Here is a 27,231-nt window from a genome sequence, read left to right as displayed (position 1 = left end):
CCAGAAATAGGGCATCCATAGCTTCTCTGGTCAACCTGTTCCAGTGCCTTACCATCTCACAGGGAAGAATTTCTTCCTAATACCTAATCAAAATCAGTTTTCAGTTTAAAGCAATTCCCCCTTGTCCTATCACTAAATGCCCTTTCAAAAGTCCCTCTCCAGTTCTCTTGTAGATTTAGGTGCTGGAAGGCCACTCCAAAAGGTCTCCCCAGAGCCTGCTCTTCTCCTGGCTGAGCAGCCTCAACTCTCTTAGCCTGTCTTCATAGAAGAGATGCTCCAGCCCTCTGAACATATTAATGGTATCTCTGATTTTAATAAAAAAAAAGCTGCAGAATGAGGTCTGGTGCTTTTCTTTGGAACAGGCTAGTGCTTTGTGCTAATCTTGAGGAGTTTTTAGCTGGCATGCCATCAGATAGGCTTGTAGAACTTCAGCTCACTCCAGCACCTTCTCTAAATCATGAGGAACTGACTCAGTAACCAGAAGAAATCCTGGTGTCTACATCTGAGCTAACAGGTTTCATGGAGCTGAGCTCAGCTTTGGGCTCCTGCAGACCCAAAGGGGCACATACACTTCCTACTGGAAAACTCCTCTGCAGCTCCTTCTCTTTAGCTCCTTCACAGTATTCTCCTGTCCTCTCTCATACACAGAACCCCACAAGACTCCTCAGGAGCACAGGAACTGCCCAGACACAGCATCTGGAGGCCAAGGCATGGATGAGTCCCTCTCCCAGAGCCTCCTCTGCACTTTGGGGAGATGTCTGGACTGTTAGTGGCCAGCTGACACCCACCTGCGTTGTCTGAATGATCTTGTGACAGGGCCTTTTCCCCAAGCAAAGAGGAACCCATGGACAAACAGCCATGGACAAGCAGCCATGATCAAGCCTTGACTTCAAATAGATGCTATGAAGAAGTAGCTGGTCTGGCCCTACTTCTCCTCACCCAGTAGCAAGAGATACCCCAAGCCTGGCAGGAAGCAGGAGAGAAGGGAGAAGGGGATATTTCAATATGGCCAGAAGAAAACGGGAAATGTTTTGTCTTGTGGTTCCCAAAAGGAAGCAGCATCTTGGCAGAGGCAACCTGCCTGCCAGGCCAGTCTGTCTTCTTAAGATTCCTCTCAAAAACTATTCAAGTAGTGGTCCCTTCACAAGTTCTACTCAGTTGAATATATTTGATTTGGGATTCTTCTCCCTTTTCACCTTACAGGGAGGTTATTCAGATACATTGTCTTCTCCCAGCTCTGTGCCAGGTTCCAGCATGGAATGTCTTTCAGCTTGCAGCACTGTCACCAAATTCCCATTCTGCATCAATCACTGCACTGACCAGCTTTCATGGATATCATAATGTTACTGTCCACTAGCACCTGAAACCACCCATAATGGTACCCCTGGGTATTTTGCTTAAGGTAGAAAGGCAAGATATCTTAAAAGATGACTAATAAAAGGGTATATATTCAAAAACCATCATGTGAAAACTGACAGCTGCATTACTAATACCCACCTAGAACCAGCTGGAAATAATTTTGCCAGAAAATGCTGATTTTTCCTGTATCTCTCATTCCTGGTTTGACAAACATTTACTGAACGAAGAGCAAGGTTTCAGGAATTTGTTGCTTCACACAGGCTATTAAGATTCCTGGAGCACCTGGGCTCTCCAGGCTGCTCTGCAAGCTGGTGTTATCTGTGACACAGCTGACTGTCCATATCTAGGGCTGTCACGTCTGTTCTTTCTGTAGGATTTTTGAGAATGGGCCAGAATAATTTGGTTTTCTCTTTCAGACTCACAGAAGAACTTCTGTGTCTGAAAGACTGTTACCTTTTCACAACTATGTATTAGCTCTGCCCATAGCATCAATTTTACAATGTAGCTATGATATAGAGGATGTCCACTTTGTAATTAGCCTTACTGGTAATTCAGCTGTTTCTTTAACAGTGGTTGAAGAGAGTTGATTGACTTGAGGGTTAAAGAAACTGGACTAGGTGTTCTCCTGCACTGATCACCAGAAAAACTGACTAAAACCAACAGCTCACATAGTCCCAGACCACTGCTGGTGACCACAGGTTTATGGGATTATCCCATTTGTGACTCCAGCTTGAGCAAAACAGTGTTATTCATAGAGCTGGTGACACAGAAAGTTTTCAGGCTTCTGTGGTGTTCAGAAGTGACCCATCCTGGTATTGGTGCTTGATGCCTGTGTGAGGTTTGGTACCAGTGAGCTTAATCGAGAGGCTGTGCAGTAATTTAAAGCTGTGGATTTGGAAAAACAAATGTAACACAAAAAGAAAATGTGTAACTCTTTAGAGTTATGAAACAACCTTTCTTAATTTAAGAAATAAACAAGGGATTCTCACAGATGGGTGCAAAACAACTGACAAAAAGAGATGCGTGCCTAATCAAAGCAAGCCCTGGTTAGTTCAGAGGTGTCATCAGCAATACCAATTCCTACAGTTTTCTAAAGGCCACCCTCAGAGAGTCATGACAGAAGTGTGTTCTTTAAATCTCTGATTCTTGTACTTCATTTGTACTTCAGGGAAAAGCTTTGTAGGGAAATACCAAGACACTGGCAGACAAATGAAGTCTCTATATTTTAAATGTCATGACTCTAAAGCATGATGCAAAGAAGGGGGTGCCACCATCTGTGTGCATTCACCTCAGACTCTAAAGCAAGGTTTGAAGCTGAGGGCCTCCAGAGTGTGCTGTCATCTGCTGCAAACACAGCACAAAGGAAGCAGAAAGTAAGATAACAGGATTTGTGCCTGTGTTAAAATAAAAAAGAGCTCAGTTCTCAGATGCCTGTATCTTTGCTGTGGCTCAGGATGCAGCAAGCCACTGAGACATCAGTGTCCCTGGCACTGCTTCTGTGCACATACAGAGAATCTGCTGCAGCACTGGCACTGCGTGCATCTCCCCATCTCCACACTTGCTGCACTGCCAGGACCAGGGCAAGCATTGCCTGCCAGGGCCAAGCTGCCTGTTGTGCTGTGAGCTAGCTGGAGGAGTGCCCTCCAGCTCCCAGCCACTCATCAGCCACTAATCTCATGCACTAGGATTCCCACACACCATGCAGGCTTCCTTTGGTGACTTTTCAATTAGCATCACAACACCCCCAGCTTTGAAGGCTTTGTGTATATTTATCTTTTCTTCCAATTGTCAGGGCCAGCAGACATAAACTAAACCAATTTAAGAGCATCTGTGTATCTATTATTTGGCAGCTATTAGCCTAAACTGACATAGTCCTCTTCCAGCTGACAGACACACTTATATTACCTGGATATGATTTACTTGTATTCTTTCACAGAAAATGTGACACATCAGTACTGTGTTAAAACTGGAATTCACTTCTGCATGTAGAGGAGAAATGTCTGCCCTTATTGCACTGATAGTCATGCCTAGATGTAGATGATGCAGCTCTGCTGAGTGAAGGAGGACAAAACCAGTGCATCAGTCCCAGACTGAGCAGGGACTATACACAGTGAATGTTTGGGAAGTTTAGAAGAGGAGCAGCCATGTGCCATGGGAAGAATCCTCTTCTAAAATCAGAGTGAGGAGCCTAACTATGCAAGTAGCAGCACTCACCTGCAAACAGACTGAATTCAAGCCTGATCAGGAGCTCACAAAATTAGGAGGATTCTCAGTAGACTCCATCCAGTACAGGATCAGGCCTTCTTAAAAAGCAGTATAGTGCTTCAAAGAAGAAAATTTTACTTGAGGATTAAAAAGACCCAAAGCTAGAGGAAGCTGAAGAATTCCTGGGAAAGTGACTGGTCAGTAAAGTGCAGGTAAAGCAATTTCTTGGACACAAAGACAATGCCTACACATACATGCAACAAAAAATTCCAGTTCCTTCACACTGCCATCAAGGATTTGTGTTGGCTGACACAGCAAGCCTGCAGCCAGCTTGCTACTGGCTACTGCTTCATGATGGTTGAAATTTTAACTCCTGTATTGTCATATCACTCCCATCCATCTCTCAATCCACCCAGCTCCATTGTCATTGCTACCAAACTCCAGTTGCTGGAGCCAAGAACTGCTGGGGCAATTCTCTGCATTAATAGGGAATCTCTGAGCAAAGCATTTCAAAGCACCTTCCTCAGGCTCTAAACTGTTCTCCCCATTATAGTGTGATTGGTTGTTTAAACTGAGGTAATTGGCATGTGTATAATTGCCCTGTTGACAATGAAGATTTTCAGATATCCTTAGTCTCCCTTCCCCCTCCCTGCCCTGATGGAAGCTCTGGAACCCAAAGGGAGCAGCACATCAAGGGGAAATTCCTGCTCCCCATCCCCCATGTTGCAATGGTGTTTGGAGGGCCACAACATCATATTTAACTTTAGGCATCTACTGTCTAAACCTTACAGGTTTAAGGTTTAAACCTTAACCAGCAGTGGAGTCGCTTTCAAAGCAAAGAATGGATATGTAGTGCAAAGGACAACTTAAATAAGCAACATTCTTCATAATACTTTCTGTAAAAACACCTTCTATATGTACATCCTTCAATGAAAAGATGGTAATTTCACTTGTGACTTATAGAATACCTTATTGACCAGATAACTGCACTCATCCATACACTTCTATGAATTCAGAAGCTTCACTGGTACTGCATGATGCTGATCCTGTCTTGCACTTGCAGAAATTCACCACCACTCCAGCCACTGGAAGAGCTGAAACATCCAGTAAATGGCTGCTCCCAGAGCTGCTGGTGATGGCACATCTCCTGGTAATGCCAAGGAACAGCATGTGGTCCAGCCATGTGTGACACTCTAGAAGAAAAGGGCTGTGCAAATGCTGTGATTAATTCCCTGTGCATACACTTGGAAGGCTTTAGTTCACCCTGAACAGAGACTGCTTTGCATGCACTTTCACAATCCCTTTAGCTCAAAGCAAAAATCAGGTTGCTGCCAAAAGAGGTGGGCCTCTTTCCTTTTATTGGGTCCAGCATTCCCACAGTTTGGCAATGGAATTTTAGGGGATCAAACCAACCTATGTACCTGCCTGAAAACTAACCCTATTTAAAAAACCAAACCAAATGAAAAGAGGCTTCAGGCAGATGAAAGAGCAAGGCTGCTGCTGGGACACCAGAGGGCAGAAATGCATGACCTGGGTAAGGGAGAGAAAAAGCCCCTTTGGGTAGCCACACACTCTTGTACCAGGCTCAGCCATCCAGTGGTGATTCTAACACATTGATTTCTTGGAGATCTCCAACACATGTGCTTTACTCAACTTTGCTGCAATGAGGAGGGTTGAAGCATGCAGTTATTCCCCCTCACCTTACAAATAAGATCCCAGGAAAACTAAGGTTACAGGACCTTCTGACACATTTTTGTGTCCTGCTTTTTACTCCAGTTGCTGCCTGCTCATCACTATGGCCTCAGGGATGGATATTACAGGAATCACCTCTATGAGATTGCTTTGCTCCATGTTGTGGTACCAAGCTCAGTGTCCACCACCTGTACTTCATACATACATACATACATACATACATAACACTGAGAAAGACTTCATCAAGTTATAAATCTCTGGTGAGAGAGAATTCCACTCTGCCCAAGGCAAGATGTGTCCTTGGAGTCAGATATGATACTGTATCATCAGCTGCTCTATGTAGATACTGGTGTCAGTTTGGAGTTATCAATGCAACATTCAAAATTCAACCTATGCTGCACCAAGAGGCTGAGCCAATTAGCTCTGATAAAGTGAGATTTTAAAATGAGATTTAAAATATCACATTTCATATGTAGTTTGTCAATTTTGCAAGTGGAACTCACCTGGAATTTTTCTCCCTCTGTAAGCTCTACTTTCAGCTTTGCTAGTGATTAAAAAAAAAAAAAAAGGCAAGGCTAGATTGAGAAAGGCACCTCACACTCTCTCAGGCTTTCCCTGGGAGCTCACAGGAGGACTGGTGGATTCTGCCAGGCAGCAGGTTTAATGAGAAGTTAGGCATGATAATGTTTCAGGGGCTAAGAATCCACAAAGCACTCAACACTGGCACACGTTTGTCAAAACATATTCCCTGTCAGTGCAGTTTAAAAATAAATGCATTGTAAACTGGAGAACTCACTGGTTTCACTGGGAATGCAAGAATACTTTCCAGGAGTCAGGCTGAAGCATTCAGCAAACTACCCAGCTGTATTTGGCACCAGCCTGAGATTTGGGTAAGGGGTAATAAATTCCTGGCTTTGCACATGCTCTCCATATAACCTTTGGCAAGTTTGTTGCTCAAAAACCTCACGTATAAAATGGAGAGGTGCTGCTACCTCCCTACGTCTGCCTTGCACACCTTCCCTGAAAGCTTCAAAGCTTCAGCCTGGGCTGAAAGAGTTTAACCAACTTCTCCCTGATACCAAACAAATATCTCTGTCTTGGGGCTGGGAGACTGTGTGGTGTTGGTTTGGGCTCCCTCTCACAAATGTTTCCTGAACCTTTGAAAGTGTCCTCCTGCAGCTAGTTCATTCTGGAATCACATAGATTGTACTCACCTTTCTCCCCAAGCACATTAACTGTGGATTATGCAGAGGGGTAACTCACAATTCCAACGGTGTTAAAGCAGGGTCTGCCTTCCCCTTAAAAGTCCTAGTACTCAGAGTAAAGTTTATGGTGAAATAAGGAGCAACATGCACAGCTTGCCCCACCCTTCCCTGCAGGGCTATTGCTCATGTGTGGGAGCTAGAGAAAAAAGCAGTGAAGAAATGTAAATGTAAATCAGCCTGCTTTTCCCCTCACACCCAAACACACCAAATAAACAAACAGCCATCTCCAGGTACTGTTTTCAAGTCAAATAGAGACAAGCAAATACTCAACATTGCTGTCCTGGAGCCACATTAAACTTCTTCGCTGCAGAATACTTTCACCTTGCTTCTTTCTGAAGCTAAAATTTCCTCTTACTTGAGAAAAAGGAATAGAAATAAAAAGGTAAGGGAAAAGCATAGATATCATAAATTCATTTATTCGAAAAAATTTTGTTTCTCTACTGAAACAAAGGAGGGAAAATTTGCAGTGCAATTCCTATTTACACACAGTGTCTAGGGCATTAAGAAGTTTTTGCATCCTGAACCATTGAAAAAAACATTGATGTTTTGTCTGGTCCTTTCTTAAACTAGGACCTAAGAGAAACAAAGGTAGGGTAAAAGCAGCATACATTACTGGTGTGCAACATTCCAAGAAGTTGGAATTGCATAGCGTCTTAATCTGCATTAAAAGACAATGAAAAAAAATCAGTAGTGAATTAGGTGGTGTAATAGTGCACACAGAGTTACTAAAAAAAAAAAAAAAAAAACCAAAAAACAAAAACAAAACAAAACAAAAAAAAAAAAACCAAAAAAAAACCGAGGTGTAAAGCAACTTGGAACCAACCCATCAAAGTAAGAGAGAGCCTGATTTCTGGGTTTGGCTATCCCACAACACATGGGCAGATTGAGATAGAATAATTATCACATCTCCCTGGGTGTCAGGGAAGCCCTTCCAGCAGCAGAGGAATAGCAAAATCTACTTTCACAGCACTCTGAGCAGAGATAAAGCAGGCTTGTAGGTGCATGCAGGGCATGTGCATTGTATAAACATGGTATCACTGAGATGGCAAACCTGATAGCACAGGCTGACGAAGCAGCTGCAGGGGATCTAAACTGGGGTCTTCCCCAGTCCATGGACTAAATGATCTTGAAGCTCCTGAGCACTGAAGAACCAACCCCAGGCAGTAAGAAAAGCCAAGGGTTATGGCAACAAGCTGTGAGCCTGCATTGCCCAAAAATGCTTGCTAGAGTAAAATTATACACTGCCTTTACTTTTGTGAGTGAAATCAGCTGGAGGCTTTCTTCTGAAATACTCCTGTATCTCAAAAGAGAATACCAAAAAGTCGTAGAAAGTCACACTGCTACACCTGTCTGTAAAGGTACTAAAGGCAGAGCTGAAAAAGCTTAAACAGAAACAGAGACACAGGGTCTGGTGACCTTTCCACAGAACAAGGCACTGCAGAGGTGCCCTGGCTCCAACACTGGTCCCTTTTGTGCCACCAGACAATCCTCATTATCCTCTGCCCTTCAAATAAAAAAAACATTTGCTTCCTTCTGTGGGCATGCATAAGGATAAATGAGCAATAGCCCAGTGGCTATCAACCCCACCTCTTATTCAGCAAATTCTGAAAGCAGCTTTTTCCATTTGCTGTGACTTTTAAAGTACCTTTCTCTTTGATTATAGTATTGACCTATTTTAAGGGAAAACTACACTGATTTTAAGCAAACAGGTTGCTAAGTCCATGGCTCTGTTTCCCAACTCCTACTGCTAAAATACTTCTGTGGATTCTATGGGCTGCATTTACTCTAGTTCTTGAGTGTGGGAAAAGTAAACAAGCAATTGTTTATATGCCATCCTTCACCTTCTGCATTCTGGAGCACTTATGCCTATTTTAAGGCAGATTCTTGGAGCAAAAAGACACATTTGTCATGGGTTTTAGAATGCTTATTGTTGCAGGGCAATATTTTAGACCTGTGGAGCCTCTCTATATTTTTAAACTCTCAAAATACTTATAACCAATGCAAAGACATTTAAGCTCTTGGTTTTGCCCCATGTTGATCACATCCCTATTTCAGGTTCCTTTAGAATGGTGCTCTGCTGGTCATAATAGTTCAGGGACTGACTGGCATGAACTGGGAGCAGCATCCTTGGTGGCAAACACAGAATTGGCCATTCCCACTCTGCAGTCAGAGCCTTCAGTCTGGATCTCCATGGAACTTGGAGAGCACCAGCCCATCTCCCCCAGACACCCATTGCAGTACCAAGAACAACTCTGGGCTGAGTTGGGCATTCTGTGTTGCCAAGAAGAAAAGAAGGAGAGAAAGTGAGAAAAAAAAAAAAAAAAAAAAAAGGGAAAAAAAGGCATAAAATAAAGAGAAAAGGAAAAAGATAAGATAGAGGAGGAAAAAATGAAGAGAAAGAAAAAGAAAGGGATAATGGCAAAAAAGAGAAAAAGAAGAAAGAGGAAAAAGAAGAAAGAGAAAAAAGAAATAGGAGAAAATTAAAATTTTGATAAAAAGGAGAAGGAGAAAAGAAAGAAAAAGGAGAAAAAATGTAAAAAATTTTGATAAAAAGTTGGGTTTAAAGTACCACTGCCAGTTAAAAAAAATTTAGTAATTAAAGGAAAAAAAAATATAGGTACTAGGACAATCTTCTTACATTCCCCTAGAGCTGTTTACAACCTAAACAAACCAACAGCACTTTACCTTCATCTCAAAACAGTTTGAATTAGGATGACTCAAAATCAATTTGCAATTTTGTGCTATGGTGCAAAGACCTTGTCAATTAACACAAGAAACTGGACTGGTCAATTAACAAAAGAAGCTTTAGGAAGATGCACTCACAACAGTTTTCTCACTGGTCAGGTTATTTACATTCTCTAGCTCTGCCCCATAGAGACAGGACACAATTTTAATGTCAGCATAATCGACACATTTCCAAAGTCATGGATCCCATGTCACCTGAAATTGTCTTTCAGAGATGTCTCCTTACTCTTTTTTCACACTAGAGTTTTACATTATAAGCAAAATTACTGTCATTAGGTGATCTAACTGTATTTTCCCACTCTTTAAAAATGGTTGAATGAATCACTAAAAAAACTCTACCAGGCAGATCAAAGCATCTGCAGAAAAGCCATCATTGTATATTAAATTCTATTGAATTGGCTCCAAAACTATGAGTAATCTTTATGAAATAGATTTTTATGATAATAGATTATTAGATTAATAGATTTAATGTCTGCTAATCAAGTTTGCACCTAATATTCCAATCTATTGCCAGGCTTTGCCACCTTCTCTCCTGTATCAATGTCTCAATGTCAGTCCTGAAAGGACTGACATACTGTGAGGTTTTTCATCACTAAAAATTACTTCTGTTTTAAGCTGAAACAACACTTTGTGTGCCACACAGCCTCAGTGCAGTGTTGCAGATATATAGGATAGTCATGTTATAACTTTGTTATGCTTCAGAATCATGAAGTCTACACTTAAAATGAACAAAACAAAAATAAATAAAGCTTCTCCTTTTTTCCCTTATATATTTCCTTTGATGAATATTGCTTTCCATATTGCTTTAATGAATCTAAAAGAAATGCAGATCAGCATTTCATATAGAAAGTGTCACCCAGCTTCACACCTTACTCTGTGGCCAGGAAATGCTTGATATTCCATGACCCTCCACTTGGCTGAGCTGCTGCTGTCACACATGATGTGGAGGTACCTGAGAGCTTGTGGTTGTTAAAAGGCTCCCAGCAGACCTGTTTGGGGAGCACAAGCTGCAATTTCCAGGCAGCATTACAGAAATCCACAAGTACTTGCCATTAATCACAAAATCTCCTACTCCAACAGGAATTTTATAGCTAATTGTGAAACATTCAAAGTCAACTGTTACCAGGATCATGGTTACTTAGAATCACTTTCTTGAAGCTAACAGTGCACAGCAACTCGTTCTTAGAGGAGAAGGATGACTTGTTTTGGGGTACAGGAAGGTCGCACTGCAATCTTTTAAGCTTATTTTGATGTACACGATGGCTTCATTGAAGTCAGTTGAGGATCAAGGTCTGCACAAATTCCAATATAGTTTCATACAGAAGACTACAAAGGAAGGGCTGTAGGGAAGATTAACAGTAAATGTTGCATATCACAAAACTAGTAAGTAGGTGGTTATCTTTGAACTTATTGTGAGAGAATACATTATATATCAACAGCCATCAGTGACAGAAAGACACAAATAAAAATTCGTGGTAATCATTGCCTACTGAAAACAGTTGTTTCCAAACATCTGCTCTCTTACTGAACTGCTTTACAACACTGTTTTGACATAAATATCTCTCCAACATCTTTTATCTCATAGACTTCTTTTAATAGTTTTCTGAAGTGCATTTTAAGTACTTGGTGCAATTAGTAAGCCTACTTAAGCCTTATTTGTACACTTGATTTCCTTTACCCAGTGCTGGCAAGTCCAAACTACATTTGCTGCTGTGGAGTGAATAGCATAAACATGAGGTAAAGCTTTAGACAGCTGAATTCTCCACTGAATCCTTACAATGCCACAGAAAACTATCAGCTACTGTGCAAACAAAGAGGCAAGCACAGTATGAAAAGCAGTAGCCTACCATGTTAAATATTTCCTGTACACTTCGAAGACAAGTCCTGGATTTTCAATAATGTATGGCATGATTATTCTATTTTTGCTCTACACAGCCTTGATTCTTCAGGAAGCGAGACTGGTCTGCCCAGAAATAACATTATCTGATGTTTCAATGACTAACAGATTAGTTTATAATAATCTTGTAGATCATGAAGAATGAGCATCAGGCTGGATTAAGTAGGACTTGTTTGACCTGTTCAGCTAGAGGTGGACTCTGACAATTTGATTCCAGCCTGCAGTGTGAAGCAAAAGGCTCATCCAGAAAACTGTGAGCCTTATGCCTACCTTCCTGCTTAAAATCATTTTCAGGGTATATTTTTCTATATAAGCAACTCCTAACTAAATAATAGTTCTCATCTCCAACAACCTCAAATCAAGAGTTCATTATTGCATTTTCCACTTATATTCCTAACTTTGACCTTGGAAGTACTCCTAAGACAGTGAGCAGTAATTCAGTCTCCTGACTACCCCATTCTAAGAGGATCTCTCCTGAGAGCAGGCTGCTAAAGGCAGTTTTGTATTTGACCCAGTACTAGAACAACAAACTCCATTTCAGTTTGAGTTACAGTTTGGGTTTGGTCCAGGACTACAGATGGCATCAAATGCAGTTTTCTTTCTTGTAAAATCACATATCAGCAGCATTTCTACCTTGGGGAAGGTGGCATTTTCAAATGTGCTCATCACTGATCTTCCTCTCCTTCTTCCTATGCATTCCATATGGAAAAAAATGGAGGGGAGAGGGGGGGAAACAAACACATAACATCTAAATGTTTCTTAAAACTGGAAAATTCAAAAGAGAAAGAGGATACCTGAACTGGTGTTAATCCTATTGATGGTGCTCAAACAGGTAACCTTTTCAGGTCTCAAAGTTTCTTTCAGCATAACAACTATTTGGGAAAGAAACCTTATAATTTCTGCAGTTAACAGGGAGAGCTTCAGTAACTTAAACTGTTATAGCATTCTACCACTATTTCTTGAAAACAGTATATAGTAATTTATTTGAGAGATGATGTATTTGAGAGGTGCAACTTATTTTAAGATTACATAAAATTCTGTGTTCAAAATGACTGCATCATTTGCTATGAATAAATTACTCTGTTTCTCTTGTGTTTTATGAAGCCTTATAGCTTCCTCAAAATGTACTATACAAAACAATTCATACAAGCATCACCATGAATAATGGCCACACTGGCAACTTTTCACTGGATTCACAGATTGTATAATGCTTCTTTCCTGTGACTGGTGAATGGACAGAGACAATGGCTAACTAATATCCTGTGTTCAATCAAAGGGTCATTGATCTAGGTAAAGTATTTTTCTAATTCTGTGTAGTTTAAGTGATAAATCTTAATGGAACTATGTTTATGCTGACTTAAAACCGATTTATACTAATTTGTTTGATTTTATTAGTTACTATGACCACAGATAAGGAATTGCACCCAGTAATAGATATTTGTGCCTGATTGTGATCCCATAATATCACAGACTTAGCAAAATCAACTTTGATTTCAACTGCAGCAGTAGGTAAAGGAAGATAAGGCCCCAGACCATAGCATGTTTTATACATATTTATACATGTATGTGTGTCTGTGTATATACATATATATTTGGTTATACAAACATGAATTTCCATTAATATCCCTCCTACTACATTCCCTTGTCAAAGGAAATTCCCCAGTTCAGAAGCTGGACTCCATGATCCTTGGGAATCCCTTTCAACTCAGTGTATTCTGTGATCTGATGAAATTGAATGTAGAAAAAGGAAAATTCCCTTCACCTAAGACATTATAAATTTGATTGGTTTGAAATAATTTAGGTAATTGTCTTGCAAAGATAAGTAACATAATGGTCTACCCCACATACTGGTGCATTCTTTACACATTCAGCACGATTTGTACAGCAGAGGTTGTCAGCAGTGAAGTTGGATGCCTACTATAGAAAGCTGTTTCCAGAGGGCAGGTGGCAGCAGAAAGGGTTAATGCAGTCCTGGCCTGTCTCTGATGGAGGAATGGGGACTGAGAGTGGGTGATAGCAGATGGGAGGCTCGGTGCTACCCTTCCACTGCGTGTCTCAAACTGAGCCAAGCAGGTTGCCTCCCCCACCTTCTCCATCAGGGTCAAAGCTGCTGCCCCACAGCCCGATCTGGCTGTCCCTTGTAAACCCACTCTGCTCCTCTGGGAAAGCACACAGTCGGTTGTAGTGGGCTGAAGGGTGACTGATGGATCTACAGTCCTCTCCACTCCATCCCTGCATGACAGAACCTCAATAAACGCTCCATTCCAGCTTTCCCATTCTTTTCCAGCTGAAAAAACAGACCCCTCAACATCCATCATCAACATCCCCCCCAGTTCAGGTATCAGCTCTCAGATCTACACAGTGGGCGTCATCACCTGGCACCACCTTATCCTCCTGCCGTGAGGTGCCTTCTGCAGAAAGACATTCACCAATGTCAAACTCAGCTGGTCCCAACCGTAGTAACGCCAAAAGAAAAAAAAAATTAAAAGGGGGGAAAAAAGGTCAAAAAGTCTCCAAACCCAAAAAAAGAAACATCTTCCAAACTGTTCTGCGAAGGGCGACACCTCCCTGGGCGTTACTGGACGGCAGCCGCAGGCCAGCGAAGCCGGGGATGGCGCGGAGCAGCCCCGGGTGAGGCTCAGCCTCCCCGGCAGCCGCGGCCCCGCGCCGCTCCTCGCTCCTCAGCGCGGCGGGGCAGGGCGGCGTTGTTGGACGGTGGAACTGCCCGCCGCCGGAGCGCCGGCTCCCTTCTTCTTTTTCTTCTTCTTCTTTTTTTTCCTTCCCTTCCTTTCCCGCCGCCGGCCCCGCGGTGCCTCCCGGCGCGGGCGCGCGGTGCGCTCGTTACCTGGCGCTCGGCGGCGGCTCCTTCCTCACCTGTGCGCGCCTCTGCCAATGGCAGCGCACCTGGCGGCCGCGCCGCCCAATCAGCGTGCGGCTCGCCCCTCTCCCCGCTCCTTTAGTGAAAGAATCCAGCGCCGCTCGGGAAAGTTACCTGTGCGCGCCCGGCCCGGCCGCTCTCCCGTGCCGAGCCCCGCCGGCGCCCCAGCCCCGCCGCTCCCCACATGCCAGGGGGAGGGGGCTCTACCTGTCCTGCCTCGGCGGCTGGCTGCGGAGCCGGGAGAGGGGGGCAAGGAAAGCAGAATTACCAGTAGCTCTGGTTCTGCCGTCCCGGGCGTTCACACGCACACCTTCACCTGCACAGACCTGAAAGTCCAGTTCCGCCAGGCAGACGGAGGCACCGGGAAAAGGGGAGAGAGTTCATTGGATCAAACATGTCACAAGAGACGGACAAGTAAGTGATCGCAGGCACGCCGCTGCGCCCGCTGCGCGGGGCGGCCCGCGGGCTGGCCGCGCTCCCCTCGGCCGGGCCGCTCCGCTCCTCGGCTCCCTCCGGACCCGCGCCGGGCACGGACCCTGCGGAGCGCCCGAGGAGAGGCTGCGCCTCATGTCCGCACCTCGCTCCCTGCCTGGCCCTGGGGCTGCGCGATTAGTTGTTTAACTCCCCTTTTAGTTTAGTTTTTTATTTATTTGCTTGTGTTGTTTTGTTTGGTTGGTTTTTTTCCCCCCTCACCTCGAGGGTCGCTTTTCGTGACAGAGAGCTCCTGGCCCTGGAAGAGCAGAGCGGCCTCCGCCCGCCGAAGGCCTCGGACGTAAAGTACTTCTTGGCTTTTGTGCTGGCGCAACAAAGGGCTTTTATCCCCGGAGGGCCGGGCCGGCCATCTTCTCCCCCGGGCCGGGGCAGGGGGCCCGGGCGGCGGCACGAAGGCCCCGCCTCGGCCCAGGTGCTCCCGGCCGCTCCATGCGGCGCCTTCTGCCTCGCCGTCCTGACCTTGTTTTCCCGGCGGGACGCCCGGGCGGGCCCGCGGCTGCCCGGAGACCGGCGGAGTTAAAAAGTAACTTTCCCAGTAGCGGGCCGAAGGAGAAGGATGAAGAGGAGAGGGAAGGCTCCCGCTCCTGCCGACCCCGGGCCCGCCGCAGCCCCTCTCCCGCCCAGGCCTGGCCTGGCGAGGCCGGACGGAGCGGCGGTGCGGGGCGCTCCCCGGGCCGCCGAGGGACCAGCGCTGGGCTCGGTGTCCCCGGGACGGGCAGCGCCGTCGGTGGGCGCGGAGGGCGCGGCCCGTGATCCGCTCCCGGTGCGGAGCGGGCCAGGCTCGGTCATTCACCCCGGGGAATGGCTCGCACAGGCCGTGCCGCGCTCCGCCATGGCGGCGGGGGCCCGGCGTGGCGCCCAGAGCCCGTGAGGCAGCCAGGCGGGAAGGCCATTTTCCCTGCTCGGGTGATTAGCGCTTCTGCAGGAGGCGGCTGGCCAGAGTTACGGGGTGAGGAAGATGGAGGGCGGGAGGTGTTTTGTTTGACTGCTGCCCCGGTGCAGGTAGGAGTGCCCCAAACACGGGTGTGAGCTCGGCTACGTTTGGTGCTGCTCAGCGCCAGCCCTGGTTGGGCTCCCCAGAGCCTTTGTGCCAAAGGAGGTGGAGAGGAGGAGTCTGATGTTGGAGAGAGGCTTGGTGACAGCCTGCCTGTCAAAGAGTGAAAGAAGGAGATTACCCGACAAAAGAACACAGCAGGGGTGGGTCCCCGGATGGGGAAGATCCAGGACGGTTCAGAGGGGAAAGATTAAACAAAAATATTAGACCTGGCCTTTTCAATCATCAGCTGACGGTGGGGTTGTACGAAGGTAGCTACAAACATGAAATTAAAGTGGTTTGGGCAGGAGTTGAGAGTGGCGTTTAGGAGTTCATTTGAGCTGGGATGAGAACTAATGCCTTAGGTGGCCAGATTAGAGCAGTAAATGATTAAAGTGAGAGGAAGGGGATAAGGACAGAGCCCTGGGGGGTACGGGTGAGTGAAGGAGCGGCTGAAAGAGCAGCCCTTCAGTTGAGAGGGGAACGAAATTATTGTGGAAGAGCTGATAAGCGGTGATAGAGGCCATCCCAAAGCAACGGGAGTCCCAGAGTGGTGTGAAGGTGAAAGGGGCCTGTAAGGTACTTCCTGGCTAAGCCTAGTTGCCAGTAGTTTCAGCAGCCAGAAACCAGGCTGCGGCAGATCAAGGGCAGCTAATGGGAGGGGAATATGGAGGGGGGGTCAGAAGAGCAACTTCACACCATAGTCAGCTTCGAATCAGAAAAACAGTGGAGAAGAAGCCTAACTCATGTAAGACACCAGGGCAAAAGTGGTTTCCCCCTGGGTCTGGGATGCTACTGAGATACTGGACTATCCTTCCTTTCCAACAGCAACAATATGGCAAACGTGTAAGCTACTGAGGCTGGAGATTAATGCTCTTCATCCCCTGCTCTGTGTAGTGCTGCTGCTGTTACCACTGTGAGGAACTTAAGAGCAGTGCAGAGCATGCAACCTCAAGTAACAGCACTTGCTCCATTGCAGGTATGCCTGTGATCTGTTTCTGGTTAAGGTGTTTAGAAAATTCATAGGTGATAGGTAAGAGTTTGAGAAGGAAATGGAGAGTAAAGAATTCCCCTATTCTCTCTATAGGCAAGTGTAATATGAGAAGACAAATACATTTGTTTCCAGAAGAGATGACCAGATGGAATAAGATAATAGGCTGGTGTGAGGAGTTTGCATGGGAAGGTTTTTTTTTAAGGTTCTAATTATATCCAATTAGAACCTAATCTAGAGAGTACTTTATTCTCCACATGGCCTTTCTTTTACTTAAACCAGATCTTCCCTACAGGCAAGACTGGAGAGCGGAGCTCATTATTTTGAAGTCAGTTGATTTGTCAGAGTCATTGGACGTGTTTTTGTGGTGCTTGTGCGACTAAAATGCTGGTGCAGAGGACTAAGCAGGGGAGGGAGTATAGAAAATGTGGCACAATACATTCTGTGCGACTTGCTGGCATTTCTGGAGAAGTGATAGACCCTTCTGCACTACTACACAGGGCTGCCTGCAGTGTCCCTCTTTGGAGGGAGCAGTAGAAACAGGTTCTCTAGTGCTTTAAGGGAGGAAGATGGGCAGTTAGGTGAAAATGCTAAAGAACCAGGTGTTTTATTCTCATGCTAACTGAGGAGCTTGGAAGGGGAGATTATCCTTAAGATAGTACACCTATCTCCCTGTCTTTCCCTTTAGTCTTTCTGCCTAAGCTGGGTTTTGTCTGCTTGTTTCCACAACCTCTGGGGTCAGGAGAGATAAGGCATGATTGCACATGCATTTTTCAGAGGTAATACCGATTTAAGCAGGCTGTGGCCACTTGTTCCTACCTCTGTTCCACCCTCTCAGCTGTGTCAGTAGAGCTGTTGTGCAGCTAAAGAACTGGCTCAGAGCTGAGGTTATTTTTGACATCCATTTTTCATCGGTCTGGGTTCATATGCAGCAGGGACTGCAAGCAAATGGCAGGTGTTAGGAAAATAACTGTTCAAACTATAACCTCTGCAGAAGGAATTGTGTGTCCCTCCCACTCTGTTTCGTAGGTCTAACAGCAGCCCAGGGTGTGCAGAGCTGCTCAGGACACCAGGGAGCTGGGGCATGCTCAGACTGCCCACATAAAGGAGGGCTTGGGGCAGCCTGGGTCTGCAGCAGAGCATGTGCTTGTACGTAAATAACCGAGTGGAGAGCAAGCACGTAGGTGGGAATGGGTTTAGACCTGTTCCCATGTGTCAGTGGAGGCATGTTCACATGAGCTTGCTGCTTGGTAGTATCCGTGGCAGAAATTGATCTTACTCTTCACAGGGTGGTTTTGATTTACTGTTTTGTCGTCAGTGTGTAAATTTACTGTCTTCTTATTATTTAACTTAATGCAAAGGGAGTTTGTAATTTACAATATGATTCTGTGTTTTGTTCTTAGTTTTTTTTTCTTTAAGGGTCAAACGTTTCTCATCAGCAGTTAAGTAGCAATTAGGTAACAAATCACTTAATATTTTTCCCCCCACAGCCAATTGTCTGAATAGGGCTTCCAGTAATATTAATTTTTGAAAGTGTTACTCATCTGGGAATGAACGGAGAAACAGGAATTAGATGTTTTTAGTTCTTGTGCTTTTTGAATGGCAGACATGCTGTTAGAGATGTTCCCTAGAAAACCATTTTTGTGCAAGGAAGGTGTAAAATCAGTGTGCAGAACCTCATAGAACTTGCAACCATAAGTTTAACTGAGAGGAGTAAGAGTATCAAATGGTTTGGGCTTGCTGTTTACACTACTGCCTCTCTGGTGCTGGAGTCTGAGACCTGACTGAAGATCAAAGCCGAGAAGGAGGGAGGGGATTTTCCCAGGTCACTTTAACTTGATTGTAATGATCACATAACCTCTTCCCTATGGAAAGGTCAGCAGGGACATCATCGTCACTGTTTTGGCTGGGACGTCTGAAGGGGAAGTGATATTACATCAGTTGACGTTTATTGCAAACGTTTTCACAAATATTAATCCAGTGTAGTGGTTACCTTAAGTATTTTTTTTTATTAGGAAGCAGCCAATTAAGCTATTCTTTTTCTGTACATACACAAAATAGCACTTTCAAATGCTGATCTAGGAATTAATCCTGGGATGAATCTTCATTAGTTATTTTTTATCTGTGATTAGGACAGTATTAGCTAGTTAAAAAGAAGTAATTATTTCAGACATCTTAGCATACAGGGATACTATTCTGTTCTTCTACAGTGCTGACATCCTAGAAAAGACAATGGTTGCTTACAAAATATTTAACCAAGGAGACCATATTAAGTACATCTGAACTGTGAAGTCAAATATAGCAATATATCTATAGATTGTGAGTATGTCTCAAACATCAAAGATTATATATATTATATATATAGATTTATTTTATATGTATTTATCTATTTATAGTTATATATTTTTATATATAGATTTGTTAATTTTTCTGATTTGGGGAAGAAATATTATATTCCATAATAATGTATTTAAGTAGTTTTATGAAATATATGTGTGGGTTAGCATGCTTATAAAAAATATTTGTGGGAAATCTTGACTCCTGGGTTTGCTCGTTGAATTAATGTTTTCCTTCTGGACTGCATAAAAGATTTAATATCCTGAAAAAGCAGCAATCAGTGCTATCAGTGCAGTAACTATTCCATTTCCATTAACTCTGTGGAAGCAGTGAATGAATAAGGACCACAGGGCCAAGGGTCAGGTTAAATTGCAGGAGGTCTGTGCAGCCTTGTCATGACCTGTTTTTAATTTTACAGCCTGCTTCTTGCTGCTTCAAGTCAGCTAAAACAACCTTGGGTGCTATGTACACTTGAAGTACTCTTCTTAGGAAAACAGCATGGCCTGCCATGAAACTGCTAAATAATTGCTAATTCTGATCAACTCTTTCAGCTCCTGCAGAAATGCTGTGAGCTTCAGGTTTTCCTCATTTTTTGAGATGTCTGTCAGTGATTTTTTTTTTTTTTTTTTTTTTACAAATGTGCTGAGACTTGTCCTTTTTTTGAGACTTTGTATTGATTAAAAAAATAAAAAAGCAACGGTCTTAGTACATGAGTAACAAAAGATTGTCTGGTAGAAATAATATTTTATTGCAAGTTAAACAAGAAAAAGTCTTTGAAATCATAGGTATGAAAAGTCTGTCCCAGAGTAAGTAATTGTTTACTTGAACTAGTCCTCAGTAGACATTTATTGTATGTATTTAATCCTAGTGTCAGATTTCTTTTTCTTACTTCCGCTTTGACGTAGTTAAAAATAATTTTTTGTCAATGTTAATGAATCACCTATTTGTTTTGATCTCTTGATCACTACTGCATGCTCAAGTTATTTTGGTTCAGAGTAAAAACAAATAAAACTACTAGGCATCTAATTGTTAAACTAGTTTGTTTTGCCATTCATTGTTGCTCTTCTTAATATCTTATTTTACTTCCTCTCAGAGTGTTTAGTGATGGTAAAATAATTTCTTTTAATCATTTCACATGTGTAATCTTGTTCAGATTTGTCTTGTGCTCAAAAAGTATAATTGTCCCAAAATTGCAAGAGTCCCAAACTTGCATTCATTAGAATGCAAAATGACTCAGCCTCTTTAATGGGAGTTCTTTCCTTGGTATGGACTTCTGGGCCAGAGGGCATCTTACCTTTTTGTTTCCTGGTGGTCTAAATGCTTTGATTATTTTTTTTCCCCCCCTTCACTCTCAATTAATTTGTATATTCATATAGCCACTGGATTGGGTTAGGTATATTTTGGAGACCTCTTGTGCTTCTGGGAATGGTGTGATTGTCAGCTATGAAAGACAAAATGCTGAGACACATGGGCCATAATTTTCCTGTTCGTTAAATGTTTGTGCTCCTTTGTAGCTTTAACGAAACCCTATTATCTAATTGCAACAACAATATTGCAGATTATTTAATTATACCTTTGGCCATAGAACCTGACAAGTCTCAAATTTTTTTGGTTTTTTGTTTTTTGACTAAATAAATCAAAACTTGCAATGAGCCACACAAGTTGTGGGGGGTTTTTTTCATGGTATTTTGTTTGTTTGTTTTTTTGTTTTGTTATGTTTTTAACTTGATGTCAAGTAGGCAGATTAATATTCTGAAGGTAGTAAACTTAGGCCAAAACTAACATTAGAGTCTTTGAAACAAATGGTTTCAAGCACTAGGACTAGCTTTGATTTATACTTCTATGTGTAATGAGCACAGGCAGAAATTTATGGTCTGGAATCTGAAGTTTAACTTACTCAGTTTCTGTGGGATCTGTCCTGCATTTTAAATGGTTATAGTACTTCATTTTATGCCTGTGAATGCACATGTATGTGCATTAGTTCTAAGACAAATTGCATGAACATCTGTTCTAGACCTGTTTTATAGTTGTCTTATAGCTAAAGTAAGGTTTGTGTAAGTGTAAGATAAACTTGGGGAGGGTTTGAGAGGTACTGAAGTGTTTGTAAATGATCCTATTCTGCCTTCCTTAGTTGTATCAAAACCGAAGTGGGAACTTTGCTCTCTTTTCTGGTTCTTGGATGTGTCTAGAGTATGCTCCTGTACCTTTTGTCACACAAAATGAAACATGGGTGTTCGACAAGTTCACCATTTCTTTGACTGTACACTGGAGGAAAGACCAGAATGCACCATGGTGTGTGATGCATGTCTGTGTGCAAGCAGAAGCCCTCCCTTTGGCTAGAAGCTTGTTTTAGAATTTGTGTTTCTCCCAGCATTTGCAGATTGGAGACAGTTGCCCTGGTCACCTTATCATGCAATTAACAAGGGGCTTATGATAAGTATCCTAAGGCCTTGATGTGCTGGGCTGAGAACGAGGGTGGCTTGAGTCTGTCTTGCCTTTTCCAGTTATTTGACTAGTGTTAAAATTTCTGGATGCTTTATAACAGCTGTACAGACCAAAGCTTTGTATCCCTTCTCTTGAGGGAGCAGTTTGCAGACGTTGTGTGCAGAAGTGCCTGGTGCCCTTATCACACTGTGTAAGAATGGGCAGGCTGAAACCTGGGAGCTGGAACCTCTCCCGTTCTCCTGCCTCACACACAAGTCATGTGTGTTCCCATATGGCCCCTAGCCTCTGCAGGGAGGGGAAGGTCTTCTTGCATTGTCGGGCTGAAGAAGTCTGTGGGTGTATTCATAGAGCAGCTTGATTGTAACTTTTTTTTTTTTTTTTAACAAATGCAATGTCAAACAAAAAACAAAACACCCCATAGTTAAAAAATGGAAATGCCTGGGCTAGGTGCCTACCTTGGCAGTCTAAACAATCTGCTTTGGATTTCAGGATTGAATTTCCTGGGCAAAGCAAAAGATGTGGGGCAGGTAGGAAGAGGCTTTCTTTCCCACTAGCGGCAACTGGAAGAGGATGAGCATATGATGGAGCAGGATGCTGATGTACTTGATGCAGCATGACTGCATCGGTCTGCTCTGTGCTCGGTGGCAGATATAGCTGAGAAGTTGAGCCGTGCTTGAACTTTATAAATCCAGGAGAAAGCTCTTGAGCATCAAAATAGGTTTTGAGAGACTGGCAGGCAGGACATCTTTTTTCTGAATAAAAAAGAAACTCTAATCACCAAGCCTTTTACCACTGTTCATGAGTGTGTTAATGGGCAATTCTGATTCATTGTAAGCTAATTCGAAAATTGCATCAAGTTGGGTGAGAATTTGCCTGTAGTAGGATTTTATAGCCTAAAGGGCTGGCTGTTGTATGTTCATTATCTTTAATCCGAGGAAGAGCTTGAAAGGCTGGCCCTTTCCATTTAGCTGATTTATTGATGTTAAGTACGATGTACCTCTCCAGTTTACATTGTTGAACTGTAGTAATTGAAATGAAACGAAGTTTTGGATATCTTTATATTTATACAGTACACGTGTAAATTTTTATAAAATTCCATAATCTTCAATTGTAAAAGAATTCAAGAAATCACTGTAGCTGCTGTTAGTCTGGAAAATTGATGTATGTCTTATGAAAACATACAAATTATTTTGGATGGTATGAACAGGAAAATATCTACTAAGCAGTGGGGAGAAAAAAAAAACATTTTGTGAAATAAAGGCTGCCTGAAGTTTAGTCTTGACATAAAGTTGCTCTGGTGTCAGAGCAATCTAGGTCCTAGCTAGACCATTGCCCAGAAAATACCTTTCATTCTCGCACACTTATTGCTGTTTGATATAAAACGATGGAAACATTTTGCATTCGTGGGGGAGCTCAAGTGGTAGCTTGAAAGGAAACGTTTACTTTTTACACACAAAGTATCCTGAATTCTTCAGCTTTTTCTCCGTGATAAAATCAGGGCGTGCTTTCAGCTTGTACAAGTGCCTGGCTCACAGCTGTGTTCTGGTTAGCACACACCCTGACTCCCAGATAGAGGGGTGGTGGGCCGGCCGGGTGAGGAATGGGCTCAGCAGGGGTTGCTCTTGTTCTCTGCTCTTTAGCAGGTTTTTAGGTGTGACTGGGGCTACAGCAGATATTTGCTGATGTGGCTGGTCAGGTTGAGTGGGAGTCTTGCAATCTTGGCCTATCTTTCTTCCTTAAGTGTGTGGTTCTTGGTGGATGTGGTCACTGATGGATTTTCAGCTTTTGGTAAGATTAATAGATCTATGGATCTCCTAATTGCAGGCTCCAAATTAGGATTTTCTTTCTGCTGGGATGGTCAGAGCCGCTCTACAGTGAGATTACTCGTAGGTGTCACCCTTGGTCCCAGTACCACCAGAATTGCTCTCCTCCCAAGCAGCTGCCAGCTGTCCTGGGGCTGCCCTGTCATGGAAATATGACTGACAGGACATGGGGAGCTTATCTATGTAGAGCCTCACCTCAGATGTTGGGTTTTCTTGGCCTATATTAAAATACAATGTATTTATCTCCTCTGATTATGGAGGACTTTGCTACCTTTGTCACATTTCATCCAAGGAGGTTCAGTAGATGTGCAAAAAGGAAAGAAAATATGTGTGCATGCACAAATCTCATTTATTCAGAGAAACTCTCCCTCTCATCTGAACAGCGTTATTTAATGGAGTTTTCTTTAAGTGAGCCCAGTTGTTTTGGCTGACTGCTTTGGCTATAATCTTTGAAATGACTGACTATGTTAAATCATGATAATTAGCTCTGACCATTAACCTCCCACAGAGCTGATTACAGGGATAGGGGTGATGAGGAAGTTTTTTATTTTTCTTAGTGCTATTGTTTCAGTCTGTTTGGAGAGTAAACACAATGAGTGTGTCAGTTGATTTTGCTGCAGACCATCTCTCAAGGCAGAGGAGACAGATACTTAGTTTTCAAATGTGAAAACCTGAGGTTTTAGAAAAAATATGCTCTGGAAAGATGTTGGGAAGGCTCTGTCTGTGCACCTGTGCCTTTCAAACCATCCCAACTGTTTACTTATTGGGTTGCTCTTTCTAGAGCATTTATCCCCTTTGCTTTGGCTTATCCCCAACACAATCAGATATACACTTCTGAGAGACTGTACTCTGGTCATTGCTTTAAGATCATCTTGGCTAAGTTAGAGCAGCAGAGATTGACTCCTCCCCTCCAGAATTTTACAGACAAGCACAGCCCAAGCCATAGAAGGTGTGTTTTTAAAGGGATCTTGCTGTCTGACTGTAGTGCTCATAAACCAGTTATGACTGTTGCAGGGCTGTGAGTGCTCTGAGTAACAAAAGGCAGTTATTGATTTTAAGGGAAGATTGCTACAGGAAGAAGGTGAGCGGGATTTTGTGCATTGCAATGGGCAGCCGCCCATGCGGTAAAACAGCCTGGATTTAAAAACAGCTGAAGGGGAGCTTTGTTGAGGAAAGGAGAATCCTTGCTTGGAATAATTGCTTCTGAGCCAGGGAGAATTCACTACTCCAGAGTGGAAACAGGCCCTCAGCTACCTCTGGCACAAACAGCAGGGCTGTTGCAAATCTGATTTGAGTTGGTAACAATAAGGTATTGAAAGGGCAAGCAGTTCTCTCTGTATTTCCTAATTTATGCTCAGCTTCACTTGCTGAAGCAAACCTGTAACAACACAAATGTATACATGAAAACAAGAGGAACAAAAAATCTTCAGCAAAAGCCAGGCAGAAGGGTCCTAAAAAAAATCCAGTTACTCTATATGAAAGGAAAATAGAGTCAGCACTGTAGCTGGATGTATTTTCTGATATGAAGCTATGAAATGCTTTCTTCCCCCACAGAGCTCATAAAATCGTGCTCTGTGTACCACATGGATTATTTTGTTTTTCATTAAATAAAGAAACTTGTAAACAGTGCTTTGTACCATAGAGATTATAATCTCCACCATCCCTCTCCTCTTCCTTAAACACTGGAGCACGCACTTTGCAGGTTGGACTTGCAGCACAGGGCAGTTCTGGCGATGCCCCAGCCTGCTGCTGGCCACTGCAGCTTGGGGCCAGGCAAGGCATGCTCCCAGCATCCAAGAGCATTTACTGTGTGGGTTCAGTTGTGCTTTTATCAAATCCTGTTTCTGAAAACAAATACAAGTCTTGTTTGCACAGTTTAAATGCCACTCTCTGTGCAACAGCAGCAGTTGGTTGGGTTAGATCTGTGGAGGTGGCACTGGTGCAGGTAGGGCAGAGCAGAAAGAGGAGACTGACTACTAAACTGGCTTTTATGTGGAAGACAGGTACCAGTACAGTTGGTAATTTAGTTATTCTTCCATTTCTGTAGCTTTCAAATTTGTAAGGTGTAATGTGTTAAAAGTTTCATTGTCAGACTTGTAACTCGAACCACAATTCTTCACAGTGCTCTTGTAACACCCATGAAGCAGCACACCCCTCACTCTACTATTCCCCATGCCTAATCTGTTTGCCTACTATCTTATGTAATAGATCTGCAACATATTTTAAAGTGCAGTTCTTTTATCAATACGTTTATTGAACAGTTTGCAGAAGCAGGTGCTATTATCTTCATCTATGTTTCCATTATACTGGAAATTTCAGCCATAGCTGTGGTGCAGCAGCTTCTCATGCAGTATACACAAGCACTGGTCAGTTTGTACCACTTTCAGGCTGGAGGAAACTGCTTTGCTGCAAATGCCACTCACTAATGGTCTTGTGTGTGTTACCATACGTTTATAACTAGATGTGGTGAATGATAAAATGTGAATTGAGACCAAATATATTTACTTTTGTTCCATCCACTGGACCTACTGCTCATGTCCTGTTACAGAAAGCTTCCCTGAAATTACTGACAGGTTGCATTCTAAAAGCAGAGAATTAAGTGTACCCACTTAATAAATACTGAACTGTACTCTGTTTGGGTGAACCCTAGATTAGTATTAGGTGCTTTTTCTTGTTTCTCATTCATGTCTTATGTCAGTTAAATGTTGGGGCTTTTTTTCCCCTAATCACATGTACATGTAGCAAAAATACTGGGGCAAAATGTTCTTATATTGTTGCTTCATTTTTTTTTTCAAATAGTTTTAAAATATGTGTTGCTCTATCTGTATATTAGTAAAACTGCATTTGCATTATTATCACAATATCTGCACACATTTAAATTTTTTAAGTACTGAAGATCGCTAATACTGATAAATATTTGTTACCAGGTGTAATACAGAGATGCTTGCTTGATGTAATCGTATAACTTTAATTGAGGTATTTGATGTTCTTTACCATGCCTTGTGAATAAAGTAATCCCCTCTGGATCACAATTTTATTCTTCCTGTCTATGCAGTAACAAGCGACTTGTGGCCTTAGTGCCAAATGACACTTCATTCAACACCAGACGAGCCTACACCAGTGAAGATGAAGCCTGGAAGTCGTATTTGGAGAATCCCCTAACAGCAGCTACCAAGGCTATGATGAGCATAAATGGTGATGAGGACAGTGCTGCTGCTCTTGGCCTATTGTATGACTATTATAAAGTAGGTAATTCTGTCATTATCCCTCCCTGCTGCACTAGTAGGGACCACTCTAAGAGGCATCAAAAGAGCCAGTTTTCAAAAACAGAAGTCACTGCATCTTTTTTTTCTCTCTAATGTTTCCATCGTGCACCCATTCTGTTGTAGGAGGCCCATCTGAAACAGTTTTGATGTATTTAATTCTGGAGAGAAAAAAGCAGTATCAGAATTTCCATATTAAATTTTCTACTATGTTTTCTTTTTGAGCATAGTGTTCTTCTTCCTTTGCAAGAAGATTGGATGATACTTGAAGTATTCTTTAAAAAGTGTAAATTGGGAGGCCTTGTCCATCTGTACATTTGTCTGCTTTTCTGGTCCATTCCACACATGTTTTAGTTTGCTCTTTAACTGGGGTATCTCTCATCTGACAATTTCCCATGTTATTTTTGTTTGTATAATGATTGCAGTAGGCTGTATACAAACATACAGTGAGGTCTAGCCCTTGCACTGGAAGTTTGCAGGACAGAAATGGAGGTGGACACAGAGCCAGAGATCTAAGTCAATTTACAAGAAAAACCCTGACACAGTTTCAGTCTGTCACATTCTAAAGCCAGGGCTTTATATATGATTTTTGGTAACATTTTTAAAAATATATATGTATTTCATAGTGCTTAAGTAAAGCTATGGTTGAGATTTTTTGCTGAAATCAGAGGAGAGTCCTACAGAGTGCATCTCTGAAATAAATGCAAAAATGTCATTCTGAAATGCATGCTGACCCCTTGGTACTCTGCAAACAGAATCAGTGTTGCATCCCAAGCACTGGAGTATGAAATAGCTGCAGTGAAATG

The 27,231-nt window shown here is 42.9% G+C and overlaps 1 protein-coding gene across 6 annotated transcripts in view; it reads left to right on the top strand.

The window, feature by feature from the left end:
• The first annotated feature begins 12,604 nt into the window (after positions 1-12,604).
• GRHL2 (grainyhead like transcription factor 2) overlaps positions 12,605-27,231 on the top strand; it is a 65,284-nt gene continuing 50,657 nt past the window's right edge. For 3 of the 6 annotated variants that reach the window (XM_056485247.1, XM_056485249.1, XM_056485245.1), the window contains exons 1-2: positions 12,605-14,455; positions 26,218-26,407. In XM_056485247.1, the coding sequence (XP_056341222.1) occupies positions 14,436-14,455; positions 26,218-26,407 (210 nt within the window). In that variant the 5' untranslated portion in view covers positions 12,605-14,435. Of the gene's footprint in view, positions 14,456-16,394; positions 16,546-26,217; positions 26,408-27,231 lie in introns of all 6 variants that reach the window. The other 3 variants (XM_056485248.1, XM_056485244.1, XM_056485250.1) reach the window with 2 other exon arrangements.

This window comes from Oenanthe melanoleuca, chromosome 2 (genome assembly GCF_029582105.1).
Source record: "Oenanthe melanoleuca isolate GR-GAL-2019-014 chromosome 2, OMel1.0, whole genome shotgun sequence".
NCBI classification, from domain to species: Eukaryota; Metazoa; Chordata; class Aves; order Passeriformes; family Muscicapidae; genus Oenanthe; species Oenanthe melanoleuca.
The sequence above is the reverse complement of the archived record's forward strand: the minus strand, read 5'-3'. Positions and strand labels throughout refer to the sequence as shown.